The 16736-nt window shown below is 41.7% G+C and overlaps 1 protein-coding gene across 1 annotated transcript in view; it reads left to right on the forward strand.

Annotated features, from left to right (window-relative positions):
- Positions 1–16736, forward strand: part of kcnab1a (potassium voltage-gated channel subfamily A regulatory beta subunit 1a) — a 245506-nt gene that overhangs the window by 152632 nt on the left and 76138 nt on the right. Inside the window, exon 5 of the mRNA XM_072572651.1 lies at positions 7935–7979. Within this exon, the coding sequence (XP_072428752.1) occupies positions 7935–7979 (45 nt within the window). The remainder of the gene's footprint in view (positions 1–7934; positions 7980–16736) is intronic.

Consider the following 16736-nt stretch of genomic DNA (forward strand, 5'->3'; position numbering starts at 1 on the left):
ATGGTCAAAATATTATCCTATTGATAGGATCTGTGAACGAACCATTAGCTCATGAGAAGTAACAATGGTAGGTGATTAATTCCCTGTCCTCATTGCAAAAATAGTTCAACTTTCAAAATGATCGAGGGCTTTAGTAGGTTCCAACATGATTTACAATGAATCAAACTTTCTCAGTTTCAAATGATTTCTCTGTAACCCAGGGCTGTATTGTTCTCAGATTTCTAATGCCTGCAGACTAATCATCTATTAATCTGGATTGTTCAGGCATTGGAAAGTGAATTTCATGCTAATAAACTATTAATCTCATGATCTGATTGTCTTTATTAGATGTTAATCTCAAATCGACTTATAAGAATTCAATTCAAATTTTAAATATATTATCTGGTTTTAAGTTGCCCAAGTCTGACCCATTCACTCGTGACTGCAGTAAATCCATGACAGAATTTGGATTAATGGCTCTTGAGTGTTGCTGAACAGAGACCTTAAAGTGCAGGTTCACACTTCCTTGAAAGTGGAGTTGCAGGTAGATAGGATAGTGAAAAAGTGTTTGGTATGCTTTCCTTTATTGGTTAGAGCATTGAGTACAGGAGTTGGGAGGTCATGTTGTGGCTGTACGGGACAGTGGTTAGGCCACTGTTGGAATATTGCGTGCAATTCTGGTCTCCTTCCTATCGGAAAGATGTTGTGAAACTTGAAAGGGTTCAGAAAAGACTTACAAGGATGTTGCCAGGGTTGGAGGATCTGAGCTACAGGGAGAGGCTGAACAGGCTGGGGCTGTTTTCCCTGCAGCGTCGGAGGCTGAGGGGTGACCTTATACAGGTTTACAAAATTATGAGGGGCATGGATAGGATAAATAGGCAAAGTCTTTTCCCTGGGGTCGGGGAGTCCAAAACTAGAGGGCATAGGTTTAGGGTGAGAGGGGAAAGATATAAAAGAGACCTAAGGGACAACATTTTCCTGCAGACTGTGGTACTTGTATGGAATGAGCTGCCAGAGGAAGTGGTGGAGGCTGGTACAATTGCAACATTTAAGAGGCATTTGGATGGGTATATAAATAGGAAGAGTTTGGAGGGATATGGGCTGGGTGCTGGCAGGTGGGAGTAGATTGGGTTGGGATATCTGGTCGGTATGGATGGGTTGGACTGAAGGGTCTGTTTCCATGCTGTACATCTCTATGACTCATTGACCTTTTGTTGTTTAACAACCATCCAGGTTGCATCTTAACAATTGTGGTAAGATAGAAAACCAGGTGTCTTGTAAACTGATAATCAGCACATCAAACCTTGAGGGTGGGGATGATCAGAATTGTTGCTGTGTTAAGATTGAGGAGTAATCGTTTGTTATCATGGCCTGACAGCAAGTTGGAAGTTCCTGTGAGCCCAGGCGAAAGAACATTTGCTGAGCTAATTCCAGTGGCCCCTTTATAAAACTGATTGTTATGCCACTTTATATCTGGTGCAATTGGACCAATGTACATGGGGTGTTGTGCTTTTGTGCAAAAAAAATACATCAGGGTCCTGTTTTTGAAATAAAATTCCAATTTGCGCATTTACAGAGTTTCAGGTTGGAAGCAGACTTGCCAGCCACTCATCAATACACATCAGAATTTTATAGGTTGGGCCTTGGACATCATTCAGGCAAGCAAGATATGACCTCAGTTTTTTAAAATAGAGTTTGTTGGCCCGAATAGACAGACAAAATTTGAAAATCACCTCTTCTGGTTCTCCACTATGAACAACATCCCAAATCGAACAAAATCCACTGAATCTCCTAAATGAGATGACCTGCTCTTAGAATGCTTAATTATCCTATTCTGGCTGTAAATTTCTATTGATCACTTAAACGTGATTACATATTTAACAGTCTGCCTATTTTGATTGTTTAGTGGGTTTATAGAAGGCAATTATACTACTGAGTTAATTTCCACCCACAGTCAACCTGGACTCCTTTAAACCCTGCTCACTATCTTCTTATCACCTGACCGCAAGGTATGTTTCAGGATCAGGTTCCAAGAGCTTTCTGTTATTCAAGAAGGTGGAGGTCAGGGGCAGGGGAAACCAAAGCATGCCTTTTCAGAGAAACTAACCTGGCACAACACAGGAAATTAGTGCTCTGTTTCGAGGGCTGTCCCTCTACTGTCCAGCATGGCATAAAGGGAATCTTAATAGCTCTGGTGTCTAGGCCTGAGTTAAAATTGCTTATAAGGCCTGAGAATGCCATTGGTAGCCAATATGCATATTGAACGCACTGGACGTGTGTGTGTGTGTGTGTACACACACATTCCATCTTACCATCGACCTATTGGGAAAACTTGGCAGAGTCAAATTTCCATCTTTTGACATGAGGATACACATCCAACTGAGGCAATTTGTTTGGAGGACATGGGAACCAAATTTTGGCCATTTTCTTTCCGCACTTTTAACATACTATAAACCAATTTGACAGAACAATAATTGATGAAGAGCTGGTATATTCAATATAATGGAAATGCTGTGATTAAGTCCCTAATCCAACCATGACAGATTGAGAATTTGAATTTTATTTGAAATCTCTAGAAATAAAAAGCTTGTATCAATAACATGCCAGCGTGGTAATTTTAAATAGTCATAAAACAAATCCTTTTCTTAAGAGAAAGAAACCCATTGTCCTTACTTGTGATTCCAGTTCCACAGCAATGTGGTTGACTCTCAAATTGCTTGGCAACAGTCAGTCTATCGAAGTGTTACACAGCATCCTTACCTAATAGCATTGTGGGTGTATCTTCACATTGTTAATGACACTGGTTCAAGAAAAAGGCCTGTCACAGCTTCTCATGACAGCTTCAGATCATTAATAAATGTCAGCCTTGCCTGAAATGCTAATACCCAAGATTTATTTTTTTGAATTTATTTTATTATTGTCCTGTCAAATAGAACTTACTTTAGTGATGGAATATGTTACACTGAAAGTCTGTCTCGAAAAGTGACATTCTTCTTTAAGATTTATGAACAGAAATAATTGGTGTACAAAGGTTAGATTGCGAACCAGTAGTGTTCATTAAAATAAAATCTACCCGTCACTGTGCACTATGCATGAATAACTAGGGAACAGGTTTATTCAATGCTGTACATTCCCCAAAATCTTTATTTAATGTAATCGCCTAGAACCTGACTAAAATATCATGTTTCCATCAAGGATGCTTTTCTCTGAATAGTACTAAACAATAAAAACACTGTTTCAAAAAATTCCTCTTTAGTTTACTGTTAAAGGACAACTTAAACTATAGCTGTGATCTGCAACTATCTCAACTGTACTATAACCAGTCAACTTATAAGTTTTGGCTGTGAGATTCATAGATTAGAATCCTTTTCATTGGTGCCATGAGTGCCATTTTGCCTTCATAATAGTATTTGCAGCATACACACACAATTCTGGTGCTAGCCACACCAGTTGCTGTTTTGGTAGGGAAACCAATATGTGCAGGCAGTGTCCAGCAGAACACTGCAGAGTAGGTAGGTCATGATGCCAGGACCATGTACCACTGATTTGATGCCAGCACTCTCATTTAGATGTTCATGCTTCACTTTAAGCCCTCATTAATCTCTACAAAAGAATATGCATTCAGCAACAGAAAGGAGGCAGCACTGACCCTTTTTCAGATTAGTTGTTAATTCATTTACATTGGCTGTTGCTGTCATTGTAGAAAGATTGGTAGCTTCTATAGTGGCCATTTTGAGTCAGAGTATTTAGAAAGCAGTTCTCCCACCCAAGCAGTGTGTTAGAAGTCTCTATTTTACAAAGGGTGGCCTCAACAGAATTTCACATCTGCTATAGACATAAAGCAAGATGAGGATAGCATTGCCAATGGCCATGAAAGGGGATTGAGCCAATGAATCTTTGTACATCTGAATCGTTCTGGGATAGAACAAATGATTCTCACAACACCTTCCAGTTTACTGTTGCATTAAGGAGGTTACTGAAGCTCTGTATTCCAAGAGTTCAATAAATTCATTCTCTCTTGCCTGAAAGAAACAAATTCAATTAGTATCCAACTTCATAAGGAATGCAGGTTTCTACATAATTCAGGGTACCATTGACTGCACACATGTGGCATGAGATGCTATTTCTGAGATGTAGCACAATTGAAGGGACTCCACTCTCTCAATGTCCAGCTGGTGCCCAATTAAATGCAGTATAATGTGGATAAATGCCAGATATCTTGGCAGCAGTCAAATTGTCTTTATTCCGTGGAAGTCTAGTGTGCCATCTGCATTTGAGCCAAATTACAAACCAAAGAGAGGCTACTAAGTAATAAGGACTTTCATTAACATGACTAATGACATCAGTGTACAGCCTACATAAACATGGACAGTTTCTACATAGGAAAAACTACACTCCAACAAAACAAAAGTGATTGAGGAGACCATTGTAATGCTTGAAGTATACTTGGCTACCCCAATTATTTAAGAAGGGCCACAAATTACACATCATGATTTATGATGGTCTGCCAGCTGTATGATCTCACCATCATGAGGACATAGTCCATTCCATCAGGTAAACAGTTACCTGTAGAGGAGGTGCAGGAGGACCATGAGGAAGGGTGAGGGCATTCAATACCTATTCATTTCAGGAAGCTGTGCACTGAATGATTTGAAGGCTTTGTAGTTTATAAATATTCCTGTATGATCAATGGGTGCCTTCGTTGTCACATGTGTATAGTTGATGATGTCCTGTGCACATGAAAAGCCAGTCTGAGATGCAGACCCATGCACTGGCCTGATCTATGTGGTGTTCAAATTGGAAAAGATGACATAATTGCTAGCCTTTGCAAATGAAATGTCAGTTGTTTTATACTTTGCAGGGCAGCCGATTACAAAATCTGCATATCTCTACAGCAGAGCCGATGAAAGATCCAGAAGCAAAAATGTTGAGTGTACTAGTGACTTGACAGTGTAACCATCAGGAACACTTAGCAGAGGTCTTTCTCCGGCTGGCTACAAATATCTGCCACCAGTTGTTACGACATCCTGAGCTTCCTGAGGCATTGCTGTTCCTGCATGTCGAGGAATGATACTGTCTCTTTGCATATCCAGTGAACTGGGTGTGACCTTGTGTGAGTTGCACCTCCATGCTGCTTCCCTGTTTATGTGGAGCTGCAAGCCAGTGAGCAGCATCAACACTGTTATTGGTTGCAACCTCTGCATCTGCTGATGGTTATTCTCTGAATCCTAAAAAGCACAATAGGCACAATGAGCACCAATAATGATCTGATGGATTGGAGCTCCAAAATGGCAATCAGATATCCAATGTGAAAGTGACTCTGTCAAAGCCTATAAAGTAAGCCCTAGTGCAATAACTGTGAACAAACCCTTTCTTACAGACCAGCTCTGAATATTCAGTAAATTCCCTGCCATGACTTTTGCCCCTTCAACTACATGGGTTGTTTGCCTTCTTTTCATGAATTCTAAGTTGAAGGGCAAATCCACATGAATATTTAACTAATTAAGTGATAAACATATCTACATTCACAACCTCTCTGTCTGGTGGAAGTTGTGCCCATACAGTCTAAATATTCTATTGTGAAATGTTGAGGTCAGCAAGTTGAAAACAATGTCCTGGTGCATTTGGATTTTTTTTTTCCAATTTAACCAGCATCCAAATAATTAGGCAAATCAAAATGCCACATCCCCACACACCCCAGTCACTCTCACCCCCAAACTCCATCAGGCAGAAGATGCAGGACCTTGAACACATGCACCAGCAGGTTCAGGAACAGCTTCTTCCTGGCCATTAATAGACTGATGAATGTACTCTCTAACTTCATATAATGCTGATCTTGCTAATGTTGACCTTGCCTTGTGCTGTAACGTAACCAGTATGGAGAAAGTGATGACTGTAGATGCTGGAGATCAGAGTCGAGAATGTGGTGCTGGCAAAGCACAGCAGGTCAGGCAGCATCCGAGGAGCAGGAGAACTGACGTTTCGGACATAAGCCCTTCATCAGGAATGAGGCTTGTGGGCCAAGGGACTGAGAGATAAATGGAAGGGGGGTGGGGTGGGGGGGGGGAGGGGGAAGGTAGCTGAGAATGCGATAGGTGAATGAAGGTGGAGGAGAAGATGATAGATACATCCTCCACCTCTTCCACCATCTATAAACAGACTCTGCCACCAGGGACATATTTCCCTCCCCACTCCTATCAGCATTCCAGAGACACCATTTCCTCCGTGACTCCCTAGTCAGATCCACACACCTGCACCAGCCCACATCCCACTCTCAGCACCTTCCCCTGCCAGGGCAGGAAGTGTAAAACCTGTGCCCACACCTCTTCCCCTCACCTCTGTCCAAGGTCCCAAAGGATCCTTTCACATCCAATAGAAATTTACCTGTACTTCCACCAATGTCATCGACTGTATCTGCTGCGGTGGTATCTGATGTGGTCTCCTCTACATTGGGCAGACAAGACGCCAACTTGCGGATGATTTCAGAAGCATCTCTGGGACACACGCACCAACCAACCCCACTGCCCTGTGGCTGAAAACTTCAACTCCTCCTCCCACTCCGCCAAAGACATGCAGGTCCTAGGCCTCCTCCATCGCCAAACCCTTACCACCTGATGCCTTGAGGAAGAACGTCTCATCTTCTGCCTCAAGGACCCTGCAACCACATGGGATCAATGTAAATTGCACCAGCTTCCTCAATTCCCGCCCCCCGCATTATCCCAAACCCAACCCTCCAACTCGGCACTGCCCCTTTCCCATCTATCCACCCCACCTTCCTCTCTGACCTAGCACCTCTCCCCCACCTTCATCCACCTATCGTATTCTCAGCTACCTTCTCCCCAACCCCACCCACCACCTCCCCCTCCCCCCCATTTATCTCTGTGTCCTGGTCCACAAGCCTCATTCCTGATGAAGGGCCTATGCCTGGAATGTCAATTCTCCTGCTCCTCAGATGCTGCCTGGCCTGCTGTGTCTTTCCAGCACCACACTCTCAATGCAACCCCTATGCCTCTGTTTAAGTTTGTTCCCACCCTATGACCTGTACATCCTTGCTTCTTATGATCTGCCATTACTGCTCAAAAACAAAGCTTTTCACTGTACTTCAGTATACATGACAAAAAATCAATCAATCAAACTTTGCAATACACATGGGTATTAACCCAGTTCACCTCCTGGGTAGTTAAGTCTTAGGCATCAAGGTCAAGCTTTTTTCACACCAGGTCTCATTATTACCTGATTTTACATGAATTGAAACAGACACCTGTTAAATGTAAGTGGAATTTTTCTTTAAATATGCAGTTTAGGCTCCAGTTATGTATTTGTGGTCTGTGTGTCATTTTAACCAGTGACCATAACAGAGAAGTGATTGGTTTTTTTCATTCCAGTCCAATGGGAAGAATAGTCAGGGTCAGAATATGTGATTTTTATATTTTAGGACTTTATTTGAGAAGTCACAAATGCTTATTCTGGCCCCATTGGGGGAAGTTAGGCTTTGCCAGTCCCTGAGACTCTATCTACCAAGTTTGTAATAATTTACACTTTGCCTTGGCCTCTGTCAATTTTTAAATTATAGAGCAGAACTGGGAAATGCAAACCTCCATACATTTCTGTATAAACTACTAATGAAAGTTCAAGACCCTTATTTCTCAAAAAGATTTTGTATTATTGCTGAAATGACAATCGGCACATACTGGGCAACCCTTTGAACAATTGAGGGCTTTCTGTGGAAAATAAAAATGACATTTGTACCTTTAATGTTTGTGTTAAATATTTCCTAATGAAGAGTTTAGTTGGTTAAGCATTTCTCCTGTTGCATTGTACATCAACCAGGTGGTCAAATATAACAAGTCCCATTGGTATCAATTTATATTTTTACTTTGTTTAGCCATGTGTTAGTATAATGATGACTGTTGGAAGATGTAACATTAATTCTGTTTCATTCTATATTGTTTCAGGGCAGAAGTCATACTTGGAAACATCATCAAAAAAAAGGGTTGGAGGTAATACTTTTATTATTTAGTCTGAGAGCAAAACATAGGTTTGTCTTTTTTATTTCCTCCCATTCTATCCATTTGGATCCCTCACACCTACATGTTCACACTTCTGTGTATTTTCTCTTCCCTGATAGATCACGTGGATGTTGCCAGCAGACAGGACTTGCCTCATCCTGAGCCAAGTCAACTGTAAAACTTCCTTTTTATTACTTTATAAAATATGTATATGTTTAGGTAATTAAGAACATAAATTCAATGTAATGAATTTGTAATTGAATGACAGCTTAAATTTTGTATCAGCAAGTATAGCATCAACAAATTTCACCCTAATTTTCAATCCCAGTTGAGAGTGTAGAAACAGGTCCTATCCCAGCTTTGTAAACCAAATCTGAGAAAAACTGACCTGTTGGATTTTCACTCCAGTCTGTAAGGGTTTGAATTATAAGGAGAAGCTGGATAGGCTAAGACTTTTTTCCGAGAGCATGCTGTCACAACTCTGAAACTCAATGAGTCTAGATTAGAATGGTGCTGGAAAAGCACAGCAGGTTAGGCAGCATCCGAGGAGCAGGAAAATCGACGTTTCGGGCAAAAGCCCTTCATCAGGAATAGAGGCAGGGTGCCTGCAGAGTGGAGAGATAAATGAGAGGGGGGTGGGGGCTGGGAAGCTATCAGCCGTGTACACAGGCAGGGGTCAATGCCTTCCTCTGTGCACTAGTGCTGTGTGAAAGATAAGTGCTGTAGACTCATACACCACTGAAACGGATCGCTCAGTGCAACTGATCCACACTGACCAGGTATCCCAAACTAAACTAGTCCCATTTGTCTGTGTTTGGCCTATATCCCCATAAACCTTTCCTATTCATGTACCTGTCCAAATGTCTTTTAAATGTTATAATTGTACCTGCTTCTACCACTTCCTCTGACAGCTCATTCCATACATGCACTTCCCATTTGTGAAAAAGTTGCCCTTCAGGCTCCTTAAATCTTTTCCCTCTCACTTTAAACCAGTGCCATCTAGTTTTGGATTCCTCTAACCCTGGAAAAAGACCTTGGTTATTCACTTTATCTATGCCCCTCATGATTTTATAAACCTCTGTGAGGTCACCCCTCAGTCTCCGATGCTCTCGGAAAAAAGTCTTAGCCTATCCAGCTTCTCCTTGTAATTCAAACTCTCCAGTCCCAGCAACATCCTTGTAACATTTTTCTGCACCCTTTCTAGCTTAACATCATCCTTCCTGTAGTAGTGCAACCAGAATTGCATGCAGTATTCCAAAAGTGGCCTCAACAATGTCTTGTACAGAACATGATGTCACAACTCTGAAACTCAGTGAGTCTAGATTAGAATGGTGCTGGAAAAGCACAGCAGTTCAGGCAGCATCCGAGGAGCAGGAAAATCGACGTTTCGGGCAAAAGCCCTTCATCAAGAATAGAGGCAGGGTGCCTGCAGAGTGGAGAGATAAATGAGAGGGGGGTGGGGGTGGGGAGAAAGTAGCATAGAGTACAATAGGTGAGTGGAGGTGATAGGTCAGAGAGGAGGGTGGGGGAAGGTAGCAAAGAGTACAGTGGGTGAATGGGGGTGGGGATAAAGGTGATAGGTCAGAGAGGAGGGTGGAGTGGATAGGTGGAAAGGAAGATAGGCAGGTAGGACAGGTCATGAGGGTGATGTTGAGCTGGAAGGCTGGAGCTGGGGTGAGGTGAGGGAAGGGGAAATGAGGAAACTGTTGAAATCCACATTGATGCCCTGGGGTTGAAGTGTTCTGAGCCGGAAGAGGAGGCGTTCTTCCTCTAGGCGTTGGGTGGTGAGGGAGCAGCGGTGGAGGAGGCCCAGGACCTGCATGTCCTCGGCAGCGTGGGAGGGGAAGTTGAAATTTTGGGATACAGGGCGGTGGGGTTAATTGGTACGGGTGTCCCGGAGATGTTCCCTAAAGCGCTCTGCTAGGAGGTGTCCAGTCTCCCCAATGTAGAGGAGACCGCATTGGGAGCAACGGGTACGATAAATGATATTAGTGGATGTGCAGGTAAAACTTTGATGGATGTGGAAGGCTCCTTTAGGGACTTGGATGGAGGTGAGGAGGGAGGTGTGGGCGCAGGTTTTGCAATTCCTGCAGTGGCAAGGGAGGGTGCCAGGAAGGGAGGGTGTGTTGTTGGTGGGGGGGGGGGGGGGGGGGGGGGTGGTGGCGTGGACCTGACAAGGTAGTCACTGAGGGAACGGTCTTTGCGGAAAGCGGAAATGGTTGGGGAGGGAAATATATCCCTAGTGGTGGGGTCCGTTTGGAGGTGACGGAAATGTCTTTGGATGATGTGGTTTATGCGAAGGTTGGTAGGTGGAAGGTGAGCACCAAGGGTGTTCTGTCCTTGTTACGGTTGGAGGGGTGGGGTTTGACGGCAGAAGGGCGGGATGTGGACGAGATGCATTGGAGGGCATCTTTAACCATGTGGGAAGGGAAATTGCGGTCTCTAAAGAAGGAGGCCATCTGACGTGTTCTGTAGTGGAACTGGTCCTCCTGGGAGCAGATATGGTGGAGGCGGAGGAATTGGGAATACGGGATGGCATTTTTGCAGGAGGTAGGGTGGGAAGAGGTGTAATCCAGGTAGCTGTGAGAGTCGGTGGGTTTGTAAAAAATGTCAGTGTCAAGTCGGTCGTCATTAATGGCGATGGAGAGGTCCAGATAGAGGAGGATGGTGTCACTCAATGGTCGGCCAAATAAAGGCCTTCACAAAATTAATTAAATCAAAAACAACGCACCATCTTTTATTCCTCCTTAACACGCACATTCCCCATACCCAACCAACACTACTCTCTACCACCTCATAAACCTTCTGTCCCTCTACCTAATACAATTTCATACCTGCAATGCCACCACCCCCATAGGCCCTCAGTAAGCTGAATGTCACTTAATGCCTTGTACTTACCTGCCATGATCCATCATAACCACAATGCAGACCTCTGCTCTGTACTCACCTCTAATGTTTACCCCTAATACCAAATCAGATTTTTGCCATTTTTATAGTGATAAATCTGGGCTTCTTAAGTACAATGGTCACTAAGGACAAACATTTGAGTTTATTTGTACTTAAGTTGGAACAGGTTTTAGAGAGCTTGAAATTTGAATTGAAACTTCAAAAATCTCTGAAGCGAAGGAACATAGACAAAAACGATTTTGAGTTTCTGTCTGCAGGTTAAACGGTTTGATAAATCTGCCAGTATTCAACGTGAGACTAAACTCAGACGCATGGATCCACTCCCTCCCCATGAGCTGGTGGTTGCCAGCAGGTAAAGGCTTTTGCTTTCTTTTTTAAAATTGGCCTTTATTTTGTCCTTCTGACTTTAACAACAGACATCAGGCATGTCAGCAACATCTGCTATCATGATCTGAAAAGGATTAACTTGCTTCAGCAATGATCCTCTTGCCTCTGAGGCCAAATATATTTTCAAGGGCCACACAGGTACTTAGCACACAATCTAAGCCGACTTTCTTTCCAGGAGAGATGACGTGATGTGGTGTACACTTTGAAAGTGATTGAAGAAAGCATCAAGGAATACCCATGAATTTGTTTGTGATTCAGTCAGTTGTTCTTTTATTCATTTACCTTTGCAAACCTGAGCAGTGCATTGAACATTGTTCAACATAAAAAAGGTGCCCTCGGGGTATGTAAGAACTACAATACATCAACATGCTTTCATGCTGCCTGTGCTACCAAATGTAATGGTTTTTTTTCTGATTCTCCCATCATGGGATCTTTCTGTTCTCTAATTTTAAGTGGCAGCACTTGCATGCCAAGATTTGAAAACTTGGATAGTAGTCTTCTTCCTTCCATTTTATTCCCTCTCCTCAAACTTCTCACAGCCCTTTTAGTATAGAAGTCATACCCTTGCTATGCCACCATCCTCTATTTTCCAAGGGGCAGCAGGGGTTGAATGTAAAGAAAATAGCATCTCAACCTGATTCACCTCCACTGCATCCACTCTCTGTTTTAACTATGCAGTCAAGATGGGGTGATTAATCCATTCTCAGGAGGCAGTTCACTCTTTAAATTGGACGTTTGCGTCTTCCTTAAAATATTTCCATAGAATTCCAGAACTTTACAGTACAGAAAAGGGGCATTCGACCTAATGAGTCTGTACTGGCTTTTGATGTGCATTTGATTATCAACACTTGAGAGTTGTGTTTCGTGGGTCAAGGGAATTGAGACCGTTATACTGACTTGCTCTAGATCCACCATTCCATGGTCACAACATATGTTTAAATGTTTCACTGGTTACCAATATGATCAATTACATATTTTTTCAGACAATCACCTGATGAAGGACCGTCGCTCCGAAAGCTAGTGTGCTTCCAATTAAACCTTTTGGACTATAACCTGGTGTTGTGTGATTTTTAACTTTGTACACCCCAGTCCAACACCGGCATCTCTGAATCATGAATACTTTTTTTTTATCAGCTTCAGAATATTAAAAAAATCTGGCAACTAAGTTCTTTTAATAAACATAAATGTTATTTAGATATTGAAAAAAAGAAAATTTATTCAACAAAATATAAATATGAAAATACAAATATTAACTCTTCTAAATAAACACAGGCACACACACATGATCCATAAGGTGCCTTTATAGAACTGCTGATTCTATTTACAAACCAACAAACATGTAAGATGCCCCTGTACAATGTGACTGATCTGACTGACATATTGCCATTAATCTGACATTCTAGTGAGTTGTTCTTGATGGTATCAGAACCCTGTTTACAACCCAAACTTCTAGCCTACCTTCTGACTGCTAGCCTGTCTACTATCTGGCTGGCGGCTCCTGGTAAACAGGATTTCTATTAAAGCGGATCCTGTTGTTAAATTGGGCAGGATATCCAAGAAATCTCTCTCATTCTAAAGCTTTCCTGCCTACTTGTTATTATTAAGGCCAACATATCATAGTTTGCTTTCAAGATATGGTGTTCAATAACAATAAAATTACAGGAAGTAGTCCATTACTTTCTTATCAGCCTCTTACTGCCTCTAGCAGTGGTGCAGAAATTTGGAACATATTGCCCACTGAACCTAAAGTTCTCTCTGTTTAAAAAAAATGCCTTGGAAGTGCTACTGAGCTCCCAGGGATTCAGTATGGTTATGTGAAATTGGGAAGTAAATTACATTTCTTCCGTGGCATAGTTACTCTCTTGATTTGCTGAAGGTGAAGAATAGCTCTGGCAATTACCATTTGTTTTTATTGCCAATTGGGTTTATTATGCAGAACTGTCAATTATTGCTAAAGGAACATCTAGCATCCACAAGCTCTTTACATTTTAGCATTGCTAACTTGATTTAATCATTAATTTGCTGAGTACTGATGGAGCAATTTACATCAAGTTGGTAAAAATAAGATCTATGCAAATAAAGGAGTGTTGTTCACATTAGCTTGATCAGTTTTCCCTGTCCTTCAAACCCACTGATTATTTTAATGATGATTGATATTTGTGATGCTCAGGTATCAGATGTTCTTATTGTATGTATCAAATGAGCCTGTATATGAAAGATACTATCATTCCAATGCCATTTTGACCTTTTTTCTCAATTCAAGAAAGGGCCATTACTTTTCGTGTTCACCTTGCTATTTCTGTAAGTTTTATTAAAATTTATTGATATTTAAGTTGGAAGTCTTCCTGTAATTCCACTACTCCATGCTCACAACATATATTTAAATATTTTACCAAAATACCAATATGGCCAGATGGCTTTTAGTCTGGTGTCCTGGTTCACATGAAGGCTGTCTCTAGACACTTGCAGTTGTCACTGAAATTTTGTCAGAAGCAGTTCATTTAGCAGATATCGTGAAGTTATCTTCTAGATGCTTCTCAAAGGAATGGCTGCATCAATCTTTCCAATTCTCACACTGGACTGCCAAAAAGGGTTTTTCAAATGGTGAGAAAGATAAGTTCAGTGCCTTCTCTCTTCATAGGCTGCAACACAACTGTATTTTTCAAACAGAGATCCAAAGCTCCTGACATCTGTAAGTCGAGTTTTGTGGCGGCTTTTTAATACAAGTCCAAGTAGTTCCTCAGTCTATAAATGTTTATTTAGCTTAACTGTCTCTTCCAGCAAGTATTTTTATTAAAAGTCCAAAATATCCTTTCAGTAATCTTCATGGAACAAGCCAAGTCCAGGCATCTTTGCAAAAGTACAAATTAACTAATATTCACAATTTCTTGAACGTGAATCCTCAAAAAAAAATGAATAGAATCAGATTTATAACATCTCCATCCTTGATGGAATGAAATGACAGTTAAAAATGTATTTCATTCCAAAATGTGGACTTTATAAAATAAATTATATGTGACTAATTAAACCGTGCATCCATCTTAGTATTCAGGTCATAGAATCATAGAAGATATACAGCAGGAAAACAGACCCTTCGGTCCAATTCGTCCATGCCAGCCAGGTATATTAAAATAATCTAGTCCCATTTGCCAGCACGTGAGCAATATCCCTCTAAGTTCTTCCTATTCATATACCCATCTAGATGCCTTTTAAATGTTACAATTATACCATCCTCCACCACTTCCTCTTGCAGCTTATTCCATACATGTTACTCTCTGTGTGAAAAAGTTACCCCTCAAGTCCCTTTTAAATCTTTCCCCTCTTGCCTTAAACCTATGCCCTCTAGTTTTGGACTCCCCCAAGCCAAGGGAACAATCTTGTCTATTTACCCTATCCATGCCCCTCATGATTTTATAAACCTCTATAAGGTTATCCCTTAACCTCCACTTCTCCAGGCACAACAGCCCCAGCCTGTTCAGCCTCTCCTGATAGCTCAAACTCTCCAACCCTGGCAACATGCTTGTAAATAGAGTCGTAGAGATGTATAGCATTGAAACAGACCCTTTGGTCCAACCTGTCCATGCCGACCAGCTATTCCAACCCAATCTAGTCCCACCTGCCAGCACCTGGCCCATATCCCTCCAAACCCTTCCTATTCATGTACCCATCCAAATGCCTTTTAAATGTTGCAATTGTACCAGCCTCCACCACTTCCTCTGACAGCTCATTCCATACATGGATCACCCTCTGTGCGAAAAGGTTGCCCCGTAGGTCTCTTTTATATCTTTCCCCTCTCACCCTAAACCTATGCTGTCTAGTTCTGGACTCCCCGACCCCAGTGAAAAGACTTTGTCTATTTATCCTATCCATACCCCTCATAATTTTGTAAACCTCTATAAGGTCACCCCTCAGCCTCCAACGCTCCAGGGAAAACAGCCCCAGCCTGTTCAGTCTATAGCTCAAATCTTCCAACCCTGGCAACATCCTTGTAAATCTTTTCTGAACCCTTTCAAGTTTCACAACGTCTTTCCGATAGGAAGGAGACCAGAATTGCATGCAATATTCCAACAGTGGCCTAACCAATGTCCCGTACAGCCACAACATGACCTTTCAACTCCTGTACTCAATACTCTAACCAATAAAGGAAAGCATACCAAACGCCTTTTTCACTATCCTATCTACCTGCGACTCCACTTTCAAGGAGCTATGAATCTGCACTCTAAGGTGTCTTTGTTCAGCGACACTCCCTAGGACCTTACCATTAGTTTCACAACATCCTTAGGGAGACCCAAATTATATACAATCTTCCAATAGTGGCCTAACTAATGTCATGTACAGCTCCAACATGACCTTCCAACTCTTATACTCAATGCTCTGACCAATAAAGGAAAGCATACCATCTGCCTTCTTCACTATCCTATCTATCTGTGACTTCATTTTCAAGGAGCTATGTACCTGCATACCAAGGTCTCTTTGTTCAGCAAAATTACCTAGGACTTTACCATTAAGTATTTATGTTCTTTTGCCTTTCCAAAATGCAGCACCTCACATTTATCTAAATTAAATTCCATCTGCCATTCTTCAGCCCATTGGCTCATCTGATCAAGATCCCATTGTACTCTGAGGTAACCTTCTGTACCTCCTGTGTTCACATCCAAATCATTTATATAAATGACAAAATGCAGTGGACCTTGCACCGATCCTTGTGGCACACCACCGGTCACATGCCTCCAGTCTAAAAAGCAACCCTCCACCACTATCCTCTGTCTTCTGCCTTCAAGCCAGTATTGTATCTAGTTAGTTCTGGCTAGTTCTCCTTGTATTCCATATAATCTAACCTTGCTAACCAGCCTACCATGAAGAACCTTGTTGAACACCTTAATGAAGTCCATATCGATCAAGTCCACCGCTCTGCCCTCATCAATCCTCTTTGTTACTTCTTCAAAAAACTCAATCAAGGTAATTGAAAGAAAAGTAAAATTCTAGACAACAATCTTTTTTCAGAAACGTGAATAATTTGTATGTGATAAGGCTGCATTATTAAACTCTATCAAAATAGTCAGACATGCTGTTTTAGAAAAGTATCCATTGGGTTCTCTATGCCTTACCCATCTTGTTGTAAGAGGATTGTGCCTACTCCTAACCCCAATTGTTACTTTTAAGGGTTTAGTTAAATTTGTATCAGTCAACACTGGTTCATTGATCAAAATTGTTTTTAGCCTTGCAGAAAATGCTTGGCATTCTCCTGACTACACTTTTGATATAGAGTCATAGAGTCGTAGAGATGTACAGCATGGAAACTGACCCTTCGGTCCAACCCATCCATGCCGACCAGATATCCCAACCCAATCTAGTCCCATCCTTCGTTAGCAGGCTGTATGGTGATGCTTGATATAAAGTAGTGATATTAACCAATATCCCCAAACATCTTATGACCTCTCATTCAGTCTAAGG

The sequence above is a fragment of the Chiloscyllium punctatum genome, chromosome 6, assembly GCF_047496795.1.
Source record: "Chiloscyllium punctatum isolate Juve2018m chromosome 6, sChiPun1.3, whole genome shotgun sequence".
In the NCBI taxonomy this organism is placed as follows: domain Eukaryota; kingdom Metazoa; phylum Chordata; class Chondrichthyes; order Orectolobiformes; family Hemiscylliidae; genus Chiloscyllium; species Chiloscyllium punctatum.